At 43.5% G+C, this 25,323-nt stretch overlaps 2 protein-coding genes across 2 annotated transcripts in view; one reads left to right on the plus strand and one right to left on the minus strand.

Moving 5' to 3' along the window:
- Positions 1–1,409: 1,409 nt before the first annotated feature.
- On the minus strand, positions 1,410–12,694 carry rec114 (REC114 meiotic recombination protein; the record flags this gene model as incomplete). The annotated part of the gene is made up of 6 exons (XM_080539718.1): positions 1,410–1,574; positions 2,060–2,134; positions 2,710–2,901; positions 5,209–5,292; positions 12,269–12,358; positions 12,599–12,694. 6 exons carry the CDS (start codon positions 12,692–12,694, stop codon positions 1,410–1,412), a joined length of 702 nt encoding a protein of 233 aa, XP_080395844.1.
- A 1,780-nt stretch (positions 12,695–14,474) lies between these two features.
- Positions 14,475–25,323, plus strand: part of hcn4 (hyperpolarization activated cyclic nucleotide-gated potassium channel 4) — a gene marked incomplete at both ends in the record, with an annotated part of 72,001 nt that continues 61,152 nt past the window's right edge. Inside the window, one exon of the mRNA XM_080539719.1 lies at positions 14,475–15,139. Within this exon, the coding sequence (XP_080395845.1) occupies positions 14,475–15,139 (665 nt within the window). The remainder of the gene's footprint in view (positions 15,140–25,323) is intronic.

Below are 25,323 nucleotides of genomic sequence, written 5' to 3' on the forward strand. Positions count from 1 at the left end.
AATGGGGACCTGATGCAGGGATCTGATTATATGCACAGTATACAGTAGTAGTAACGTGTTCTCTCTGATTTCTATTCTCAGATATACTATCTGCATATCTTGACCGTGTGAAGGTATCCGAGATGTGGAGCTCTGGGCGATTTTTAATGAAGCACATCGTGTCTCTTTTGAGAAAAACAATATCAGCACAACACTGGCAGAAAAGTACAAAATGGCTGTCTTAAGCATGCCTTATTCAGTCTTACCAGAAGATCCCTGGATGAAGATCCAATAAAGGTGTAGGCCTACACTTCATTTTTTTTGGTGTGCTGTCTCTTTTATTCATTTTATCATGGCCTCGGACCAGAGGTGATCCTTTTTGTATTACATATCATGTAAAATGCATGCAAGATTATTACACAATAGGATGCTCAGAATATACTTTCTCTTTTGTTTCCCTCATCTTTGTGTGGCTTTCTGCGTCCAAATGAGTTTTTTTTTTAATGAAATCGTCCTAACTGAAAAATACTGTTATATTCTTGAGGAACTTTGTACAGCTTATTATTGTCATCAAACTATGTTTGATTTATTAAGGGGAAGTAAGTACGTAAGTAAGAGGAAGTCCACTCTTAACAGAATAATTATTGTGAAAAGCACATTGTTGTAAAGCACAGAGCTTTGCAGTGTCTGGCAGTATTTAATTGAGAATGATTACAGAAAATGACTATATGTATCTAACTAGTTAAATAAAATGACAATTAAGTGTTTTCAAATTTATTTTCAGAGTAACTTAGATGTCTTGTATATGTTGCGGTATGAGTGTTCAAATGATAGTATATCTATAAAAAGAAAAAAAGAAAGAAAAAGAAAACAATTTTATATTTCCCTACTTTATTCAATCATTTTTATTTTTCTGAAATTGTACAGCATGGCTATTATCCTATGCAATATGTATTCATGTATAGATATATATTGAGGGCAGTTTGTTTTTCTCAGAGAAGCTTTAATATTGTGGGATCACTGGGAAGCTGGTATAGTAAAATGCACTGCCGTAGCTGCATGAGTCCTCTCTATAAATACAGTGTATCCATGTGTGTTGCAGTGCAAACGGACCTACATTAGGGTGGGAATGGAAGGAGCTACGTACAGTATAGCTACAACAAAATATATGAGACCAATAATTTTTCAAAATAAAAGGCTCCAAAATAAGTCTGTGTTTCGCTTCGAAAATCCTTTTGTGCAGAGGCGACTTTTGTGCAGTCGGTGTTGAAGCTACAATACCACGATCAAGAGGAGCGAACATACAACCCAACACACAACCCCCAACAGCATAGAAATCAACACAACCCCCCCCCCAAACCACCCACCTCACACCCACATGTGCTGTGTGTATTGAGTTGACCTGTCTCCCTCTGGCTGCTGCTGAAGCTTCATTCCTGGAGCGTTCTCTTCAGCTCTGCCTCCACCTCCTCCACAAAGGCAGGGAAGCCGGGGTCCAGGAGGCAGAGGCGGAGAAAAGGTTCCAGGGCCCCATGGGACACAGCAGAGTGGCGGTACATCAGGGGCAGAGAGAGCTCGTCAACTCCCAGGAAGTGCTTTGGAAAGATAGAGCAAGGATCTGGTCATTATGGAATGGTAGAGTATAGGCAGGCAGTTAAAAAAACGGATTTCAATTGACTCATTAAGGGTCAGAAAAAGCATATTATTTTTATGTCCTACCACAGTCTGTCAATTTCAGGCAAACAATTACAATTCAGAGCAATATTTGCAATCCTAAAAATTATGCAGTTCAATACAGTATATTTAGCCCATAGCATTAAGATCACTTAATTGATACATCAGGACATGAAATGACCACCATTAAACAGTGACAAATCATTCCATCCCATGCAGTTCAATGAGCCTGTCCTCCAATGTCTACCTCCGCCAGCCTCGCCTGATGTGCATTCAATGATCCATCTTATCAAATCAAATCAAATCAAGTTGTATTTTGTATAGCGCATTTCTCACAAAATGTGACCCAATGCGCTTCACAGAGAGCAAAGAAGCTAATCCTATCCCTGTCTCAGAGCCTCAGTACCTTGGCAAGACGCTTGATGGACAGGGAGCCTTGGACGACCCCGGCCTCCGCTCCTCTTTGCTCCCCAGCCCTCGTCTGATGACACGACGGCTAAGGAGATACAGACACAGCTCTGTTGGTAGACTACAGGGCATCGGGCCAAGTGGTTTAAGAATCAAATCAATGGACTCATTATTAATTGAAAGATATCCACCAGGCATAGCCTTTTCATCAGCGAGCTCTTTCTAATGTGTCTATAGTGTTTTACTCCAGGTTTATTACCCTGTTTTGTGTGTTGAGGCGGTAGGGATTAATCACATCCCACATGTCACACAATATCTCATAGGCCTATTGCTGTTGACTCATACACATACAGTATAATCCATCTTAACCCAGTTGTGGTTTTGGCATGCCATCCCAAGGGAGTAGTTGTTGTTTTTTTGTCACGCTTGTAAATAGCACCATCTAGTGGTGACTGTGTGGCCTGCAGTCCTTAAGCGAAGTAATTACATGCAATGCCTTCATTTCATTGAGCTAATCTATTCTAACAGGCTCAGCTGTCTCAGTTTCTCAAACATACTTTGGATATATCAGAGTATCAAATATTCTCTTCATCAGTGGAGCTTGTGTGAGTGTGTGAGACTGTTGAGTGTTTCTGTGGGGTGGAGTACCTGCTGATCCTGTGCAGTGGTCTCTGTGGGGGGCTGATTGGGAGTTGTGAGGGAGCGATTGGGGGGTGGGGGACCCCCCTGTGTGGTGACAGGCAGGTAGTCTTGCAGTCTGAGCACAGCACTCCCACACTCCTCTAGGGCTTCCGCCCTGCTGCTCCCACTAAACTGCATCCTGATCAGACGGCACTCCCCCTGCGCACACACACACACACACACACACACACACACACACACACACACACACACAGACACACACACACAGACACACACACACACACACACACACACACACACTTTATGAAGTGGGATGAAGCATCAGGCAGAGTCATCTATTCATCCCTCTCTGTTTGTGTGTGTGTGTGTGTGTGTGTGTGTGTGTGTGTTTTTGATTGATTGATTGAAAACTTTATTAGAAGATTTGCAGAAGTAGGTACATGAAAGTACATATTACATACAAGGTCAACTAAAAGGATAAAACCCCAAGAAAGCCACTGGCTTATTTCAATTGGGGTCCTTGATTCTCAATTCATCGTTACATGTAAGACAGACAAAAAAAAACTAGTACTATCTACAAGATAATACAGACAAATAACTATTACTATCTACAAGATAAAAATACATCCATCATGGGAAGAACAATACAACAAAACATCAGGTATGTACAGCGGGTAGGACAGGTGGGGACATACACCACAGGTGGGGGCGGGGGACAAAACACAAAGTATGTACAGTGGGTAGTTCGGGTCTTTTAATCTGATTTTTGATTTAGAGGGTCCAGTTACGGATTGCAGCCTCCTGTAAATGTTTTTTGAGAGTGGTTTTGAAGGTGGGCAGTGTTTTGCACTCCTTTAAGATTATAGGAAGGGCGTTCCACATTTTTACTGCATAGTTTGCAAACGAGTTTAACCCCTTGTTTGTGGTGCAACGCGGTTGAACGTGGTTCGTGGAGCTTCCTCTGGTGTTGTATGTGTGGACGTTGTTCACTTTTTGGAAGTATGTTGACAGGTACTTGGGTGTCTTTGTGGTGTAGCGTATCTTGAAGACCAGGCCCAGTGCAAGCTGCTGCACTCTGTCAACTACTCGTAGCCAATCAAGGCTAAAAAAATGAGCAGCGGTTAGATGTGTCCTAGGGTTGAGGCCTAGCAGAAGCCTAACCAGTTTATTTTGGGCTGTCTGGAGTCTTGTTTTATGGGCCTTTGTGGTTCTATAGTACCATGATGTTACGGCATAGTCGAAGTGACATTGAATGAGAGCTCCTGATAGGGTCCTCAGTGTGTTTTTACTGACAAGTGAGGATATCTGTGTGTGTGTGTGTGTGTGTCATTAAGTTAGTTTCTTATGACTAGCAGAAGTTGAGGTAGTACAGAACGTGGCATCCATGCTTTTGCATTTTTTTGTATTTTAGACTTTAGAATGCCTCGAACATTAGACCACCAAATGTCATTGAAAAACTGTGAAACATGCATTGCATAAATGTGCTTCTTTCTGAAGAATTTGGGAATTACTTGAGTCAAAAATGTTGACCACATTGGCAATAAGACAAAATGTCTTGCCTGGTGTCACATTTCCTGTGGTAAGATTTACCTGCAGACAACAAGCTTTACTGTCCACTTTACAACTCATCAGAGTAGCACTTTAGCCAACACATCACACACGAGACAGGCCCTTGGCAAACTATGAGCAGAGCACCGTACACTGCTGGCATGTCCTGCCAAGGCTGCTCTAAATTCACTTAACGTCTCAGATCCATAAAATCCGGTATTTGATCACCAATTACACTGTTGTCTCAGCAAACCAACCCTGCCAAACATCCACAATGCAACACTCACTTCAATGTGTAATCTGGATGTTAAATAAAGCGGCGACAAAACAAATTGCAATTACCAAAACTCGCTGAAGCTGCCTTGTTTCGTCCAATTAGTTTAATACACTGTAAAAGAGATGTGGGTGCTGCCAAAATCAGGGCACTCTGTTTTCTTATTAAACAATTGAGACCCTAGGCCTAGGTCCTTAAAGGGAACCCTGGCTATTAAGACATGCAGGCCTTAATACGCTCTAATTGCCATCTCCTACTAAAATATGTTGGTAGAAAGACATTAAATATGTTCATTATGTTCAAAATCCTCAATCTGTAATATATATTTTGACCCATGGAGGTAGCCATATTACTGCAGTCGCGCAGTAGTGACGTAAAATGGGTGAAACTTTTATTGCTGGTATCTTTCCTGACCTGCAGTGGATATAACGTGCCATATACAATGCCACATTGTGTTGCGTTTGGTTGTAGCTATCAGGCGAAAGGGAACATGAGGAGTGATATAAGTGTGCACAGCTTTCCTACCGATAAGAAGAGGAGAAAGCAGTGGGAAGATGCATGTGGACGAACCCAACTGCCTAAAGATGCGCGTCTTTGTTTTCGCCACTTTTCCGAAGTTGCATTCGAGGCATTTAATCGACCAAGAGCTCACAGGTAAATAGGAACACCAATCAATATCTCACCTTGACCGTCACCTTGAACAACAGGGTATCTGATTTCTGCTGCACTGTGAGGAAGCTTGGGGCATCAAGCAAGGAGAATCCATCCTGAACAAACACACGAAAACAGACAGACAGACCGGTCAATGGTCATGGTGAGGTGACAATATCTAATTCAGATTCAGTAGGACACAATTACATTCAAGGTCCAGATAAGTATCATTATTCTCAAGGGGAGATTTAAGTCCGGTCCACACAGCCAACCTGTACCTCAGCAGCGCGTGTGCGTTTCATTTCGGCACCCATGTTAACGGGTTAGAGCAGTCATACAGCGCGCGTGAGGTGCGCAAGTGTGTCTCACATTGGCTGCCACGAGACACCATCTAGAGATTCAGACTCTCGTCTGCTTTTTCTGTGTGTCGCGCGCGTGAAAATGATGATCTGTTGATAGGCAAACTCAATGTACAAAGATAGGGCTGGAAGTAGCAGCTCCGCAGTTAGAGCCGCAGCAGAAACGCTGCCAGTATGGAAGCCGCAAGCGTGAGAGCCGCAGTAGCTCCACCACACACACACGCTGCTGAGGTACAGGTCGGCGGTGTGGACCGGGCCTAAGACGTTGTTTTTCTGTGTCAAGCTGAGCTGCAGCGCCTCTCAGCAGCCTCTCTCCCCTGGTAAATGTAGGAGTTATCCTGTGTCTGCAGAGCCGGAGAACCAGTTTCGAACCGCAGGTCCCCGGTCCTAAAACTGCGGGTCTTGAATCTGCTGTTCATTTTTTTAAATGTATTTAACCTTTATTTAACCAGATACGTCAATTGAGAACTAATTCTCATTTGCAATGACGACCTGGCCAAGAGGCAAAACATATAAACAATAAGTCAATTTTAAAAACATCCTAACAAATACAACATCACAATATATACAGTATATAAAACAGCAGGGACCAGGGGGAAGTTATTTTAAAAGCAGGTGCAGTGATCAGAGACTATATCTAGTAATGAGTTTATAAAAAAGAGTAACGAGATGAAGGTGTTGAGTTTTAGTGTCTTTGGCAACTCATTCCAGTCAGTTGGGGCAGCAAACTGGAAAGAGTGACGGCCAAAGGAGGTGCGGGGGGTAGTAAACGGAGGTATGGGGGGGAAGGTTTGCCGATGATGGATTTACAAATATACTGATACCAGTGGATCTGTCGCCTGGTGTGGAGTGATGGCCAGTTAACTTGGGAATACAGGTCGCAGTGATGAGTGTTGAAAGGGGCACCGGTGACAAAGCGGATGGCAGTGTGATAGATGTCGTCCAGTTTATTGAGAAGGTTTTTGGGGGCAGTCCTGTAAATTAGGTCGCCATAGTCCAGAATGGGTAGAATTGGGTCATTTTAACCAAGATGTGTTTTGCAGAGTGGGTGAAAGATTCTTTATTGCAGTAAACCAACTCTTGTTCTGACTTTGGTGAGCAGGGGATTGATGTAGGTTTGAAAGGACAGTGTTCAGAGAGGGGCCAGATGTGTACAGAATTGTTTCGTCAGCATACAGATGGATGGATGAATTGCCAGCAGCATGAGCAATGTTATTTATTGAACATTTTTAATAGGTTTGAACCAAGAATGGAGCCCTGAGGGACACCCATGGACAGGGACAGTGGGTCAGACAGCAAGCCCTGGGGCCTCATTCATAAAGAAGTACTTGAACGTCATCTTTGACTTTCACGTAAGCACAGTTTTCTAAACGGACGTAAGCATTATTTATAAAACGGGCTGAGATGGTTTAAAGTTGCGTACGTGCTTCCTTCAATAAATACCAACGCAGGTAAAAATGAACGCAGGTGAATGAGGTTTGTATTAACACCCTGTGATAGAGGCTGAATTATAGCGGCTGAATTAAGACAAGTGCTATAATATAGGGTAGGCGTTCGTCTGGAAGTGGGAGAGGGCAGAGAAGGGTGGCTTCTCTGTAAGTTGCATTTGTAACGTTTGATCATGACAACTAACCAGGCACACAGGCACATGCTTATACTCTACTCAAGTTGTAAAAGAAAATCAGGGGAGGTGGTGGATTTTATAAGAGGACAATTTTAGCATCCCCTCGCCAGTGACTTCAGTGTCAGTAACTGTCATTGCATGTGTGCGTGCCCCCTCGCACCTTGAAATAGCAGTAATACCACGTTCATTGATAAAATGACATTAAGTATGGAAAGAGGGGGGTGATTTTGACTGTTTTTATTTCAGGGGGGATGCCATCCCCCCTCAACTCGAGTGCTGCTTATACTGTAATAATATAATGGTCTTATTCTTATCAGGTGGTCTTATTCTTATATGGCTGCTCACTCCCTGACACCGGAGAAAATCCAGTATAATTTAGCACGTGGCCGGGCAAGGTCCGTGGAAGGCACTAGGCATGTTGAAGGGGAGATAGACAGCTCCGGAGGGATATAAAGGAAGACTGAAATACAATCAGAAACATCAGTTCCTTTTAAATCTTGAATTAAACTCATTTTCTCGGCTGATAACAACATCGTTAATTTTATTACGAGCCACTTGCATGAATTACACTAGGCAGTGCGGCTCACATGCCTGTAATAACTCTGCATAACCAGTAGGTAATGTGCGTAAGCAAGTTGAATACTCGACGTCGAGCTACGATCGTTTCCACGATCAAATTGACTCACGTTGAAATTGTATAAATCACTACGTTGACGTGGTTTTCTACGTACGACACGGGTAAGATCAACATTTGATCTAAGCACCCGTTATGAATGAGGCCCCTGAGCTCTCACAGACTGTACACGGCCAGAGAAGTAGCTGCTGCACCATGCCAGGCATTCCTCTGCGACTCCCACGTCCGTAAGTCTGTCAAGCAGGATGCAGTGGTCCACGTCCGTAAGTCTGTCAAGCAGGATGCAGTGGTCCACGTCCGTAAGTCTGTCAAGCAGGATGCAGTGGTCCACGTCCGTAAGTCTGTCAAGCAGGATGCAGTGGTCCACGTCCGTAAGTCTGTCAAGCAGGATGCAGTGGTCCACGTCCGTAAGTCTGTCAAGCAGGATGCCGTGGTCCACGAAGTCAACGGTCTTTGCCAGGTCAATAAATACAGCTACACAATAATGCTTGGTGTCAATGGCGCATGTGATGTCATTTAACACTGAGTGTTGCAGAGGCACACCTGTAGCCAGTTCTAAAGCCAGATTGCATAGTGCTGAGAATACTGTAGGTGGTGGGTGAGCTGATTGGTGACCAGTTTCTCGAAGACTTTGGAGAGGCAGGGCAGGATGGATATGGGCCTATAACAGTTAGGGTCTAACTTGTCACCTCTCTTGAGGAGTGGGATGACAGCAGCAGATTTCCTGTTGGCTGGTGCTTGGCTCTGCAGACACACAGTATTAAAAGGCAGAGGCATCCATCAACGGGCAAAATCAATTAAGTTGAAACTGCATACGCATTCCTGCAGGGGGCTCTGTTTGCTAAGAAACCAAATCTAGAACCTGCGAGCAGCATGAAATCAGCACACTTGGCTACAGAAACGTAATATTTCTTTAACTGAATAAATAACACAAACAATCAGGAGCTAGAGATTGAATGTTGTAGTACTGGGACTAGTTTTGTGAGTGAGAGACTGTTGAGTAGACGTTGTATTTCGTTATGACACTAACATTTCTTATTTAGGTCCTATGCATGAATCAGCACTTTTCCAGCCATACGAAATTAAGCTGTGGTCTCACCACATATTTCCAAGCTATTTTGAGACCCTAGATTTAGTTAATATCCAAAACCAATAGATGTTGAATGAAGGGTGGGTTTAAGTTTAGGGGGGGGGGGGTTCCAACCATTGGTGGTTCCATTACACATGCTCTTAATTTAGTAGAACGTATTTTGACATTCGCTTATGCTTTGATACCTGTATGAGAGGCTGCACTTGATTAGCAACTGATCCTATTTGGTGATCACATACTTATAAAATGCATACTTATTATTATACACTTTTTATATTCTCCCCATTACAAATGGATTTCAGCACATCACTGGAGTGACTTGAGTCTCCAGATCAGCTGTTACATAAACATCACATTTCATGGCTGTACTTCAAGATTCAAAACCGATTAGTAGATAGTCTTCCACTCCACCACTGAGATGCTCATAGAGGATTAGATTAATGTTATTCTTATATGTGAATTATCATATCGTGAATTGGATGGCATACTTCAAGAGGACTGAGTCATACTCTGTGGCATAGGAAGTCATTCAGTGAGGTTAGCTGTGAGTCGAGATACATGTTTCTCTAATCTCCCCTCCCTCCTCCAATTTCTCTGAGAACCCCCCCCTCCCCTATTATATTTTACAGTTGTCTCTAATCCCCCTCCCTCTCTCAATTTCTCTGAGAACCCCCCTCCCGCCCCCCCCCATTACATTTTACAGGAGCAATCTGGATCATGAATACCCCCTTTCTACCAGCCGCAGAGCCGCTGCATTTTAATATGGGATCATTCAGTTGTGTTAAACTGAAAATTCCCAGAAGGGACTTCCCCTCTAGCCTCCATGTTGTAAGCTCTCTGTATTGAAAGATACTCACAAGCATTAAGATTAAGGGCGCCAATCTATCAGTGGCCACTATCCCCTTCTTGTCAAAGCACTTTGGGCTCTGACCTGAATACACATGTCGCCTGTACTGGCGCCCTGGCTCGGCAAGATAGCCGTAGCCACTTCCATGCCCCACTCAACGTGGCATGGAGCAGTATGGCCATTGCATTTCTACTGCACCTCTGAGCTGAGATATCGGAGGCACTCAGCTGCACCAAGTCTGGCTGCAGCAAGCCTTAGGAGGAAACAGGATGAGCAACAGAACACAGGCGCAGCAGGCATCCTGAACGCCAGCAGGCATCTGGTGTTCAGGTTTAAATTAAAATGTTCCTGTATTTCCAGAGAGAGAATGAAGTAAAGACATGAGTTCTCTGTTCAACCCAAAAAAAGAATATATGTTTGATTAGTTCAGCTTTGTGGCAGAACAAGTAGAGAACAAGTGGACGATGTATCTTGATTAACGCCTTACTTCCGTAATAAATATCCAAATATCCTCAATTCCATAAAAGGAATGATTTTCTCCATTATTTACGTATTTAATGGTGGCCAACTCTTCTGATGCACATTTTACAAGGTGGGTGGTTTAAATTGTAAAAGGGTCCATGGATTTCCCTACATACAAGCCTTTCTTTCTTCTGAAGAGAAAACGTTTGTTTTATGCTAGTATGTGGGGTAGAAGGCCTAGAATAGACCCCAGCTCACAGCTTGTTTGAATTACTCCCTTCTGGACAGCGGTACAGGGCCACCAGGTCAAAAACATCACGCCACTTGAACAGTTTCTTCCCCAAAGCCATAGCCCTCCTCAATAACTCCTGATCATTGCACCTTTCACTTTACATGTTCTTGCACTAAGTTGTACAGTATATTTATTCACTCATATTGGTAGCTACTGTATATTTTGTCTTGAGTATTGTTGTATTGTCGTCTTGCTGTTGTATGTACTGTAGCTTGCAGGGCTCTACAGTGCGACCATTTCACTCGCATTTGCGACTAAAAATACATCTGTGCGACTAGAGAAATAAATTCACGAGCACACGTGCGAGTACAGAATTTATTTAAATATTTTTTTTTTTTTTTTTTTAATTCTAAAAATAAATCTGCGCGAACCGTGTGGCCACATTTTAAGCCGTCAGCCAGCCCGCTACGACCACGGGAAGTCATGTTAAAAGTGAAGTTACTTCTGTTAAACTGGCGCTAAGCTAACATCGCTAATCGCTAACTCCCTTTTGGGCCTTAAAGAGACAAGCGCCCTTTTCTCATCTCAAGCTTCATTAGCTTCATTAGCTCACCACATCTACAGATTTGGTCCCACACACTCCAGATTTGAACCCAAGGTTACAACCAGGGTTAACTACCCAGGGTAGAAAGTAGAAAGCTCTCAGACCTTCAGAACCCATTGAAAGTAGTGGAGGTACTCCAGAAGTCCAAATGCATCTCTAATCCTAGGAAACCCTAGGAAGCAAGTTGCCTAATGGCATGAAAATGCAACATGTTGTACTTGAGTGTGGCAGAGAGGTGGGACCCCCGGGGATGGTGGTGTGCTAACAGCTAGCCGCCGCAGAGGCACCGTGCTGGGCTGGCCACCTCCACATGTCACCACCCCGGGCAGCATGGGGCTGGGGACTGGTCATCTGGATGTGGGGTAGTTTAATACCCCTAGATGTGGAGTTGTCTGGCCACCGTGTGTGACTGATGTAGCCTGACCCAGCAGCAGGGAGGTGGGCAGCATGGAGACAGACCTCTGCATGGCCTGGCTGGGCTGCTAGCTGACAGACCTAGCCCTAAAGCCTGGCTGGGCTGCTAGCTGCTAGCTGACAGGCATGACATGGATGAATGAATGAACATGCTGCTAACCAGGAGAACTTGACACAGCTAGTTACCATAATACAATGCCATCAACTCTGCGTCTAGTAGGGCTGTAGGCATGGGCCAATGTGTGATTTGGGTGCAAAAATTGCAAAATCACTAATAAAAATGTGTTATAATTACATTTTTCACTGTGCTCCTAAATTTCTTTGTGTGCCCCTAACATTTTTCATTTAGGAGCACATGTGCTCCTAGTGAAAAAGGTTAGCGTAGAGCCCTGGCTTGTTCAGCATGGTAGAATACCAAGTCATGTTCCTAGTGCACTGCACATGGCGAATAAAGTTGAATTGAATGTACCGGTAATGTATATCTGATGCCTAGCTGAATCGAGCCTCGTGCCCAGCAGCATTGCCCTGACGCTCGAGCCGTGAGTAGCCGGCCTCGGATGTTTCTGTCTACTACGTCCTAGTCAATGCAAATAGGAAAGGACAGTGATATTGCACACTCCTAAAATAAATAAATACAAACTTTTTCTGTGTGACAAACTTACCAGAAACTCCTGACCCTGGCCGCGAGTAGCCTATACAGTAGCCTACCATCCGGCTTAGAATGTTACTGAATGGTCGATCCTAAAAAGCTAAGTAAAGTGGAATTCCACTCTTCTAAAATAAACAAATGAATGAATAAACAAACTATGTAACAAATTCAACTTACCAGAAGATCCTGGCCCTGAGAAACCATCATATGACCGGATTCCACTATAGTGAGCACCAGCTCCCCTCCACTCTCGCTGGGCTCCGCCATCTGAGGAGAAATAGATCCAGTCAGATATGATTATAGCCTCACATGTTTCGCTACAGAACTGACGATGTTGAAACAGAACTTAACATTATATCACCAGTTATACAAACTAGTGCAACACGTGTATTTGTTTAACAAGCTAACTGAGTAACCTGCTGCCACCTAGTTTTATAACTAACAGCGCTCATCGAGTTAGCTAGCTAGCTTTTTTTTTAGGTGTTGAAAATATTAGCTCATTTTTACCGTCCATGCATTGCTAATGCTACCGTCCTGTTTGGTCCCAGGCAACAAACGGCCAAAACGTCTCAGTCTCCACATAGATTTCCTCACAGTTGCCATTTATAATGTCTTAAATGACTAAGAAACTAGAATCTAGTTCGCCAAGTTTGCTGCCAAGCGCGCTGGAGAAGTTGTACAGTGGCTAACACAGGACGTCACCTGGGAGTCACGTGGGTCACGTGCGCGTAATGATCTTCCGTCATTCCCGCGGAATCGTTGGCTGCAGGCCAGCTAGTAAAAAAAAAATATTCAACGTCATTTTTTTAATTCAAATTGAGCAATTCTAAGTATTTTTTTTTATTCAACGTCATTTTTTAAATTCAAATGGAGCAATTCAAATTCAAAGTCAGTAATTCAGATTCAGATAGTGGCACAGATCTCTGCCCATACAGCTGCAACTAAACAACTCATTACCAAGCCCTCGGTTAGCCAAATCAGGCTTAGAAATGATCATTACAACTGAAATTCAACAGTCGTGTGTCTGTATAGCGTTTAATGTTCCATTGTCAATGGTGTGTTTTGATCAGGACAGGATTCAGATACGCTGGCCGTTAAAATGACTAATTTACTATATTCAGTTAATGGGATCAATAATTTACTAGATTTCTGGCATCAGGTTCATTGTATATTCATGCCAGGCAATGCAAAATTAACAATAATGTCAGATAAACCCTTTGAAACTTTGTAAGAGGCTATTCACTTGATGTAGACCCAAAACGGTTATTTGGCTGTCCTTGTAGGAGAACTCTTTGAATAACCTTTGTTGGTGCCAAATTGAGCCCTCTCTCTGTGAGGAAAGGGTTCTATGTGAAACCAAAAAGGGTTATTGAACCCCACAGGCACAACCAAAGAACCCATTTTGTCTAACCCAGCACTACGCCTTTAGTTCAATAAATGATATTAATATTAAATCAGTTTAAGATAGAGGTGGAAACCTGTTGGATCTGTGAACGTCTCTCGTTAAATCATCGCCGGCATGGTGGGGATTGGCCCTATTGCGCATAGTGGCGCACAGTAGCACACTAACCCCAGCTGCAGATCAGAACAGATGTTGTGCGACCTCAATATTGATCAAATCATATGCAATGACAAATTGAGAGTGAGCATTTTTGGCGAGGACTTTTTTTGCGATTACCTCTTCGTAGATATGAAACAACAACGAGGATAACTTAAAAGGGCATGGCAGCGTTTTAAGAATGGGGAGAGCTTTACCCCTTTAAACCAAAGTCTAAGGTGGGCTGAGCTTATTTGCATTTCTCGCTTCTATGGCAACCTAATAGATCAGCTTCATGAATATTCACAATGCCAGAATGCTTGGGACGACAGATCAGTGATGACAGCGGTCCTTGGTTGCAGATGTATGTTACATGATTGCATTGCATTGTTTATTATTGACAGCTGACAGCAGGATCTGGGAAAGAAGAGCATCCCTCGCTGTTCATGACCTCCTCGTCTCCCATCTCCGTCCGTCGGCACGTCCCTCACATGTCAATGCGAAGGTGCATGGCTTTGTTTTTTCCACTTTGTGCGCACACGGTTGGAGCGTAATAGTGCCTAACAGGAGTGTGATGGTGAAGCGGACTGTCAAAGCTGTGCGAGGAGGCATGTAAACTGCCAGGTAATGATCGAGGGGAGACTCTTCCTATATTTGCACCAGAGCCACAGCAGCCCATGTCATGTGCATCCGTGTAAGGCTTTCAGGGTTTCAGATTAGCCCCAGACCGTTCGCTCTCACTCACAGATAGGGAGCTCTGGGGTTCGTGGCAATCATTTTAACAATAGCAAATCCTCCTCTGGACATCTATTCTATTCAATTTGTTCGTTCCGTCTCAATGTCATAATGGACAGGTTGCACTCCTCCATGCGTAAAAGGCTCTACAGTTTGCCACAGCATATTGGACAGAAAGCCTCTATCATGGGCGAGGGAGAAGACGGCGACAAGGACACCCGGAGGAAGAGTATCAGGCTGAAGCCTTTACCGTCGCCGACCTCCGGAGGAAGCTGCAAAGGCATCGGTGAGACCAAAAGTGGGGACTCGGTGATCATGGAGACGGACATTGGGAGACCAATGAAGACCAGCTCAAACGGAGATTGTCGGAGATTTCGAGGGAGTCTCTCCTCCATCACCAGTCGGCATGTGCACGACTCAGACTCGGCGGAGGAGAGGCGCCTCATCACCGAGGGGGATGTCACCCCTAGCGAGGAGAGGAGCCCCCCTGGAGGGATCGGCGGCGGGGCGGACCAAGGTGCGCAAGGCGGCAGCAGTGCTGGTGCCCAACATGGTTCCCACGATCCGGAAAAGTTGGATGGCATTGATCAAATTTTGCCGGACGACGAAAGGTTGTACCAGGCAGGATTCATCCATAGGCAGTTTGGGGCAATGTTGCAGCCTGGGGTCAACAAGTTCTCCCTACGGATGTTTGGGAGTGAAAAGGCGGTGGAACGGGAACAAGAGCGGGTTAAGTCCGCCGGATTTTGGATAATTCACCCCTACAGTGATTTCAGGTAACTAGCTATGCATTGCGCTCTGCCCAGACATTGCGTCTGCGCTGTTGAAGTGTCAGCATGCATGTCATACAAGTCAAATATGCAATTTTCGTTCCATCTGATACTTGCATTATGTCAAGATCATGCGCAATGTAGCACAGCAATTATGCAGACAATTATACATCAACGCAATCACGCTGTGCTCACAGATACAACATGAACAATTATGTGGGTCAGAAACAAATATTGAATCATAAAAACCCATCTCATCTTGACTCATTGTTTTGGACACAAAGTAATCATCTTGAATTTGTCTCCACAATGTGGGTTAGGATTACATTATGCTTTTCTTAAATAGAATAAGAAAATCCAATAACTCAAAGAAGATTAGAAAAAGCCAAATATGAGGAACAGGCCACATAATATAGTTGAAATCGGTCCTCTGTCTCGGCCCATTTTCAGACCATCTGGGATCAATCACCTCTTAAAGCGTATAATCAATGAAAGTGTTCTAATGCTCTCTTGTCTTCTATTTTTCATTTGGAAAGAAAGGATCAGAGATCACATGCAGAATATCATTTATCCCTCTGTCACTGTAAAGCAACTAGCCTAATGGATGTGTCAATGTTTTTTTTTTTTTTTTTTTACATTCTCTGCTTCATCGTTTCATACTCAACATTAGACCATATGCATTCCAATGAAGTGATATAACTTAGTAACCTGTATCATTCCTCAAATGGTTTAGAACACGACATGACCAAATTTGCTGTTTTGACAGTTGATAAATGTGTCTTGTCCGTTTACTCCTTGTCAAACTGAAACTGTAAAAGTCAATACTAGAAGTCCATTTAGACTCTTTCCATGCAGATTATCTTCTTTTGTCGTTAATGAAGTATTACCCTTGAGTGTGACATTGACCATACTATACAACTGATGCATGGCCTCAAAGGCCCCGGATTGCTCAGCATTTTAGGGATGGTCCATTATTGATGGTTCCCTCTGGAAGAATTATCTAGACCATATTATGTCCAAAAGCCTGGTCCAGTGAAATAGAACGCATTTTAAGACAACGACTGCAACAATAATATGTTGCAAACAAATGTAATACATAAACAAATATGAATTTTAGCATTTTCACATATCCGGACCAAACATTTTCCAAATAGTGATCACAACCATCCCAATATCTCATGCAGTTAATAAAGACTTCGGACACACCTGTTACCTTTGAATGATTTGAAACATCCAAATACTTTTATATTATATATATATATATATATATATATATATATATATATAAATATACATATATATAACTTCATATAGTTTGAATATGAATATGACAGAGCAACCAGATGCAAAGTGTGTTACAGCATTATGGTGTTTGTTTAATATGAAATATAACATTAGATAGCTACTTTGAATGGTAATGTAATTAAAATATAAATTTAGACAATAGAAATGTTAAGAAAATATCTACAGGAATATCATATTTGAAACTTAACTCACTCTTTCCTGCACACGACTTCAATCTATTTACACCATTAACACATTTTATGTCAACATTTTTAGGAGAACAGCATATTGAAACCTCTTAAAGAGTTAACATTTGGTCACATGCTTACCGTTATAATTTTTTACGTGACATTGAATGGTAAACCAGAACAAAAAACACACTATTATGTTAAAATCACCAACTGACGTTATTTCATTCCTTTGTTAGGTACCAAATGCCCAAAATTATATCACTGTGTTTTGAAAGACAATAGCCGAAGCTTTTCATTGCCAGACAGATCTTTCCCTGTCCTTGACATTGAATATGATCTAGTCAGTTTGTCTTTAAATCATCTACTGTACATTGATATAATGGTATTATGTAATTCTACCCATCACTTCTCACATACCATGGCAGGGTATACAATAGTGATTCAAGAACAAGGCCAGGTGTGTGTGGCTTTGAGAGATAAGACTGGCGAATGTGTATTGGCTAGGCCAGCAGTGAGAACCCGGCAGTGGTACAGGCAGCCTAGGGCAGTGGATAAAGAAAGGATGGTTCAGCAAAAAAGGCACTCTCAATGGAAAACACACTGATTTATCTACTTGTTTACACATTGGTGTTGTTGGATCTTCAGACACTCACTTGCCTCCACAGTATATCATGGTATGGTGCACTGCACTTTTCTCAGATGCCCAGAGCCCAGACTACCTAGCTTGACCTGCCAAGAGATGAAATTAAATGCCACTGCTTTTACATGAAGCCTGTGTGTGTGCGTGTGTGTGTGTGTGTGTGTGTGTGTGTGTGTGTGTGTGTGTGTGTGTGTGTGTGTGTGTGTGCGCGCGTGCGCATGTGTGTGTGTGTGTGTGTGTGTTTGGGCGTTGTCATGTATTTCAAACGGAAGCATACTATTTGTTATATTTTAATATGTAATATTAGACCTATGTATTATGTCTCAGTTTCAGTCAGGGATATATTCCAACAGCGTAAGATATCCCTGATAGTAGACCATGTTCATTAATTAGAACACTGGCCTGCTATTGTTCTATTGTCAGTTTTCTGATTACATTGATGCATTTGATAACAGGGACATTAGGTCATTGTTTTTGTAGTGGGGAATATTGGTATTCATAAGCCAGGGCTGGATCACAGACGCTGCAATCAATTATCCGTTACCCCTCTCCCTACCACAATTGCCATCATCTCCATTTCCCAATGTCACCCAGCTCCCCTTTATACCACAACAACAGTACACTTCCCACATCAAAGTCACTCTTCCATCTCCGACAGCTCTAGTTGCCTCCCACCTCTGTAATAATGACCTACTACTCCCCCATCTTTTCCCCATGAAGGAACAAGGCAGTCATACACTCTAGTCTGCTATTTCCAATATACTGTACCTCTCCCACATGTCGTTACAGGCTGTCATTCAACCAGTGGGGAGAGTGGTGGGGGTAGAAATCGGAGGACGGGCTCATCGTAATGTATGGAACGGAATGTGGAATAATTCCGTTGCCATACAATGAGCCTGTCCTCCGATTTCTACCTCCACCAGCCTCCTCTGCCTTCCACACGTCCTACAGTCCAGCTGTTGCGCCAAGTTGGACGAGATTCAGGTCAACCACCTGCTTGCTCAATATGGATGGGAGGGTATTACCGGATAACAGCATAATTATATTTTGAACATTTCTGGAAGCCGACAGCAGTTAACACTATAAAATCAGTTGACTCTGCGATTATAGCAGGGCGTTTCTCTCACTAGTCCAATTAAAACCCTCTCTTGGTTCTGACTCATCGCATAATGATCCAGTATCATTATGATTCCGTCATCTAGTTGATGCTGTTCCCCTTACGGCGGGTCAGACCACCGGTTCTGTGATCAGCATGCTCAAGCGGTCCCATTGAAGTATAATGCCACACTAACGAGTGCAGCTGTCTAAGCTCACAGGAGTAGCTAAATCAAATAGATAACAACATTACATTGCACAAAACACCCTTAGATGTAACATTATTCATTCCATAACTATGTGATTTGATTTATCCTTGTATGTACAGTATGTTGTACAGGGCGGCTGTGGCTCAGATGGTAGAGCCGCGTCTAATGATCGCAAGGTCGGCAGTTCAGCGGTTTGATCCCCGGCTGGCCACATGTCGAGGTGTCCTTGGGCAAGACACTGAACCCAAAATTGTTCCCATTGAGTGGGGCTGGCACCTTGCATGGTAGCTTGCCGCCATTGGTGTGTGAATGTGTCTGTGAAAGGGTGAATGAGAGGCCATTGTAAAGCGCTTTGGAACAAGGCGCTATATAAGTGCAGTCCATTTACCATGTATGTTGTAGGAGGTGTGACCTGCGTCATTGAATTGTAATTCCAAAGGCACGAGGACAGACTGGATGCTTGAGAAAAAACCTTAGTTGTGGTATGGAATGACAAATAGATTCCTTCAAATGTCAGTTGAAAATGTGATATTTTTGAAGAATGAATCTTCAGTAGGCTCAATCATTCTATTCAGCTAGATTCCGATCCTTTTTGAAATAGAATAAACATCATGCTGAAGCCACTGGCAGCAGGCTTTTGATTACAGTAAAGTCAGGGGCAGACACCCAAGATGGCTGAAATGGAAGTACACAAGAAGATGATGGAAGACCTTCCTAATGGGCATGGTTGGAAAAGCGTCTCTGTGATTAAGAGTTCCATTTCCCCCGGCCACAACAAAGCCTCTGTGTTTTATAGTGACATTATAAAGCATAAATGAAAGTGTCACTAGAAGTCCCACAGTCATGAGTGCTGGAATTCAGCAATATTTTCTCTTGTCAAGTATTGTGTAACACTAAGAGGCAGGGGAGGAGCACATCTTCTGAGGGAAAAAAAAAGGATTACAAATGGCATCATAATCCAATCTATAGGCTCATTCCCAAATCCAAAGCTGTTCAGCCTCATTTCTGCTAATTTCTCAACATGCACCTTCCTATGGGGGAAGAGTAGCAGCCAGCTAAGGCCAGAGGTGATTTCCTGGTGGTGTGTATATGGACAGAATCAGTCAGTCATGTGGGAAGGTTAATGATGGGTGATACGGGCATGGCAGCATAAATGCTGTCCTCAAAATCTTCAAGTGCCTTTTAATTATCGCATGATTGGGCACCCGAAGGACACGTATGCGTGATTTAATTTTGCTGCATCCCCCCACAGAGAAGGCATGATGTGTAAGATGTTTAACATTCATAATTTTTTTGGGTTAAGGCTCCATTAAGCCCTGTCATTCTCCTGAACAGTGCAGCCAACACTACCAGGAGGGGAGGTTGGCCTTGCCCACTGGGTCTGTCAATCAGTCGATCCCTCAGCCTCAGCCAGGAGATCCCTCCTAGAAACCAACACTTTTCTTACACGCCTTTTATTCATCCTGCCGCATTGCCATCTCCCAAAAGACACTTACACACGGCTGTAAAAAAAAAAAAAAAAAGGGGAAAAAAGAAAGACAAAGGCCTCTGAAAAGAAATCTTCCAGGATATTTTGCCTTTGCTGTTGCCTTTTCAGTCAGTGGAATACATTAAAGAAAAGTAGAGCAGATTTTGGAGACAGAAAGCACATTAAGGGGTGAATGTATTTCAAAGGACAAAGAACATAGACACCTTAATATCCAAATGGGTGTAGCAATATTTGCTTCTGAATTCTAATACCTATTCTAATACCTAGTAGACAGGGTACATTATTCTGTTATTTAAGTAAATAATTGTTAAAAAGTAAAGTGTTAAAAAGTAAAGTGTTAAAAATGTTGCTATTCAGCTTTAAAAAGGTGGTTACAGTACAATGCTGTAGCTTATTAGTTTGAAGGGAGATACTTTCTGCTTATTCACAATTGTTTGTAGAATTCGATATATTGATGAAAGACACATGCAGAACGATGTCATGGTAATTCCTTTGTATGGTGGCTTACTGTATGTTAGGCCAATGCTTGGTAACAGTGCCTCATCTCATCCAGAATTGCAATTTTGGCAAGTGAACCCATTGATATTGATGAAACCCATTGATGAAACAATATCCCAATATAACGCTAGTGATAGTGTGGTAATGACTCTCATAAAATTGTCATTTCAAATGAAAAATGACACAGATATTTAGACAACACACTGCTGCTGTAGTATTCTTCGTGTACATGCTGATACACACACTCTCGACTTGCTCATCATGTAGGTAGGAGGTGTGTGTGTGTGTGTGTTTGTTTGTGTGTGTATGTGCGTGAGGGGAGGGGGGACATATCAAATGTCAGTGTTCTCTACTTTCAGTTAGGTTGATTGCAGTTGATTTGAGGGTGCGTTTTGTTATTGATTTGTTTGGGTCTTGCGGGACCTCTAGCTTGTCACTGGGTGATTTATTGAAAATGAGCCGGGAAATGAGGACTCTGCACCCCGGCTGGCCTCAGGAACCGGTCCAGCCCTATTGGTGGGCGGTGGGAGTGCCGCCCTAACCGTCACAGAGCCTGTTTCTCCTCTGCACTCAACAGTGCTAATCTGCAGGCCACGCCATACAGTAGTGGGGGAGGGGGGCGGGGGGTGCTGCCAGCTCTCCATAAAATGAGTCCTTTTTTATTTCTTTTTATTTAGTGAAGGTGAAGCACAGGTTCAGCACCTGGTCTGGCTGGGCCCGAAAGTGGGGTAATCAAAACAGGCTGCTGTGTCCGACCACCAATATAAGGAGAACTCATCACAGGAGATTATTACAACACAATTTATTTAATGGATGTAGGCTACGGAGGCAGGGGGGTGGGCAGTGGGGGGGGGAGTGGGGAAGGGCAACCAGTCATCGTGGCAGAGTGATTGAAATATACCATATGACCTCGGCACACTTGTGGAATCGCATGAAACCAGGACACGCCTGTTGGATAGATGTCAATGACTTCCTGGTATGCCATTTCATTTTGATATATGTATTAGGACGAGAGCTGAATTTAACCTTGCCATAGTGGCGATAATCTGGCGTCGAGATTATATTGATTGATCTGTCATGTACATTTTCTAAATGGGAAAGGGCTGCTTCCGCCATTCGCTGGTAAGTCATGTACTGCATGTCATCCTGTAGAGTATTTTTTGATGAATTTTTGTCACCTGGCAAACGCTGCGTTTCCCCTTCCTCTGTCCTCTGCAACATCAATTATTTATAATCTCTCCAGGTGGGTACACAAGCCCTACATCCATTCTCAAGTTTTCCCTCTTTTAACACTTTTTTCGTTATCAAACGTGTTGTTCTTTGCCCCTAGACGTCTGTGATTATCGTGCCTGTGGACCAGTGGTAAATATGTCACTTTCACTTATCTCAACGTTTCAGGGAGGGTCATGTGAAAAAAGTGAGTTATTTTTCCCCATTCATCACCCCAGTCTGAAGTCTCAGGCCCGTTTGTCTTGGGGGTGTGACATTTAGGTGACCTAGAACTCTGCAGGCCTGCTGCAGCCCTGCGGCCATGCCATGCCCTCCTCCATTTATATTCATAACCACCATATGAGATACAGTACGTTGACGAGGAATAGATCTTTTGGAATTTAAAACTATTTCGATACAGCTATGTATGTGATATAATTTTTTTAATAGGGTGAGATGAGGCGACGGCAGCCTTGTTGAATGTAAACCTTTTCCGAGGAGAACGGGGATAAACTGCTGATTGTTAAAGCTCATGTTACACTTCAGTACTTATTCAAACGTGGAGTTTGATTTGCAATTAATGCCAGTTGAAGCAGAAATGACTCTCGCTGCATGTGTCAATTGCATATAGGCTACTACACATCTACTGTCCTGTCTGTCTGGCCATGTCTCCTCCCAGTATTCCAACACTCAACACACTCTGCACATTCTATTCTCTGCTTGAGGTGAACATGAGTAACAGAGAGCTAACACTCGAGGTCCTGCTTTTTAAAATAGGCAAACAATAGTGAGAGTTCACCCCCTGCAGGTCATGGACCTGACTAACATCCACCTTGTTGAGTCTGCTGTCTCCCCGATTTCAACACACACCAAGCCAGACAGAGGCAGTCAGAACCTCTGCTTTCTCCTCTACCAATGTCAAGTGGACATTCAGACCTCTCTTATGATGCAAAGAACTGCACGCGTATTTTTGTCCCTGTCGACCAGGACATGAATTGCAGTTGGAAAGGTGGCTGAAAAAAAGAATTCTTTACACTATTCCATTATGTTGTGTTACATTTTTTGGCCCACATTATTATTTGCTGTCTTGACTGACTGTTTGCTAGCTCACATTCCTTTTCAACTTAAGCCACGTATATTCTAGAAACAGACATCACCTCTATTCATTATTCACAGAGCTGCAACCATGTGGAACACAGTGGGGCTTCCACTCAGTGCAGCCTCTCCACTTATCAAGGGCCTGAGTCCAGCACACAGAATAAAGAGCCCCTGTCTGTGTGGCTGCCATGATTCAGAGGAAGAACGTCCCCGGATCAATGTGTTTGGCTTCTCCCACCACACGCTGGGTGTCTGGAAGACTCAGACAAATGGCAGGATTAAGAGACATGCAGTGGTGGGAGACAGATCGTTTTCTCTCCTCCCTTCTGAGGGGACTCTCCGAAAACAATGGGATGTCCTCTATGTCCCCTGTTATTTATCATTCAGGTAATTTTGCTGCACATTTAATTTTCCTTGGGTTATTGTTAGCACGTTAGTGTGAAAAGGGAGGCAGTTGAAGAGAAATTTGTTAACATTCTAATCAAATGCATAGCTCTATTTAGCACATAGGCTCAAGAAATTATAGAAATAACAAATAAAAAAGATAAATCCAGTCCTATTTGGTTTAACAGTCAGATAAGCCTCTGCTTTTGCCTTCTCACACAGACCAGTAAAAACCAGATAAACTCTGCATGGCGTCCCACATTTTTATTTCATTTTATGCTTAAAACGACTTCTTAGTAAGGGTTTTCTATAAAACGCCTGGCTGTTAAGCGGCATTAATTTTAGCTGTATTTCCCCCTCTATCGGGAGGGTGGGGATGCTAAATTGATCGAACAATTTTGTGGTGTTTCGTGCAACGGGGTTCAGTGTGACAATAGAAGAGAGAGAGAGAGAGAGCTTTTTATCCACTGCAGAATGTAAGGAGATGAATTCTCCCTCGCATTTTTTCTGTCCCCCTCTCCTCTCTCATTCTCTCCTCAACCTTTCTCTCCCACTCATTTGTTTCACACTATCTCATTTTCTGTCTGTTTCCCCACTCCCCTGTTCCTCTTTTCTTTTCTCGCCCTTTCTCTCCCTCTTTCTCTATGACCCCGGATCGACATCTCGGAGATGGATAGAAAGCTTTCATTCTGGCTGCTCCATTTGCTGATTGCATCACCTGGTTGGGGAAGATAATGGACAGGGCCGGGGCTCGGGGAGCGAGGGGGCGAGGTGACGGTGTAGTGTGACTGGAGCTGCCAATATAGGCAGTACATTAAGTTAGCTCTTCATCTGGTTTGGGATACAGCTGTTCACTCTCTCACTCTGAAACCCGCTCTGATTGTGTGTAGGGCGCAGTTGTTCTCTCTCCCACACTCAGTGGTTGGCTGATAGGGGACCCCTGGAAATGACACGCAAGTCCTCCTTTGGAGATAACAAGGGATCATGATCACAACAGGGATGCAATTAGGGCCCAAATGGCAGGCAGGAAGCAGAGAATGGGGATACTGATGCATGTAGCTGGATAAGAGGGAGACTGATGGAGAGAGAGAGAGAAAGAGAGAGAGAGAGGCTGGAGAGCTGCCTGACTGTCCCCCGTGTTCCCCTCTTGTGCGTCTGTGTGTGTGTGTGTGTGTGTGTGTGTGTGTGTGTGTATACTGGTCCTCTTGTTTTTGTGGAGGGCACACTTAGTTGCTGACTGCGGAGTATCCTTGTGGAGTCTTTTATTCCCCCGAGCAGATACCTAACGGGCCATGCTCTGTGGAGCTGTGAAGGACTCTGCGGGCTGCGGGGACAAGGACAGGGACACTGTGCCTCCCCACTGGTGGCGCCAGCCGCACCTTTCTAGGAGGGAAAAAAAAAGCCAATACGCTACAGGACTGTCTTCTCTCATCTCCTTCAAACTCCTTCTCCCCCGCCTCGGCTATATTTGTTTTGCGTTCGCTCTGCGACGTGGCGTCTCTAATTAGATGTTCATAATTCATAAAGGAATACGTAAGGACAACATGTTTTAAAGTATTACTCAGGTTGTTGTGACAGAAAGCACTTGCACCCAAAAATAAAACGGGTGTTTTGAGTAGTTTACATATAAGAGGTGTCACACGCAACATTGAGACATTTACATTTACATTTTTGGCATTTAGCAGACGCCTTATTCCAAAGCGACTTACAATCAATACATTTGACTAAGCAAGTGAATCATCAATCCACCAGTCGTATCAGGAAGAGTAATCTAGCTCAGGCCCGGGGCCATTGGCAGTCTCAGTGATAGAAGGAAAACTTTTTATTTGTATTTTTTATTTATATATATTTATATAGACACTGGAGAACAGAGAGACAGTACAAGGGGGTAAATGTGGATACTAGATATTAGGGCCTCTGGTGTATTGCATCTCTTACAGCTGCAGCATCAGTCAGAGGGCAAACCTCTGTCTGGTAGAAGCTGTGTTCTGGGGTTTAGCAGCAGCTGTACGTGAGCATGTCTTTGGCTCGCCTTTGTAGAATAACTCACTATTAGGCCAGGCTTTCTGGACGGATGGATGGATGAAAACAAC

The sequence above is a fragment of the Nansenia antarctica genome (genome assembly GCF_963989245.1).
Source record: "Nansenia antarctica genome assembly, chromosome: 9".
In the NCBI taxonomy this organism is placed as follows: Eukaryota; Metazoa; Chordata; class Actinopteri; order Argentiniformes; family Microstomatidae; genus Nansenia; species Nansenia antarctica.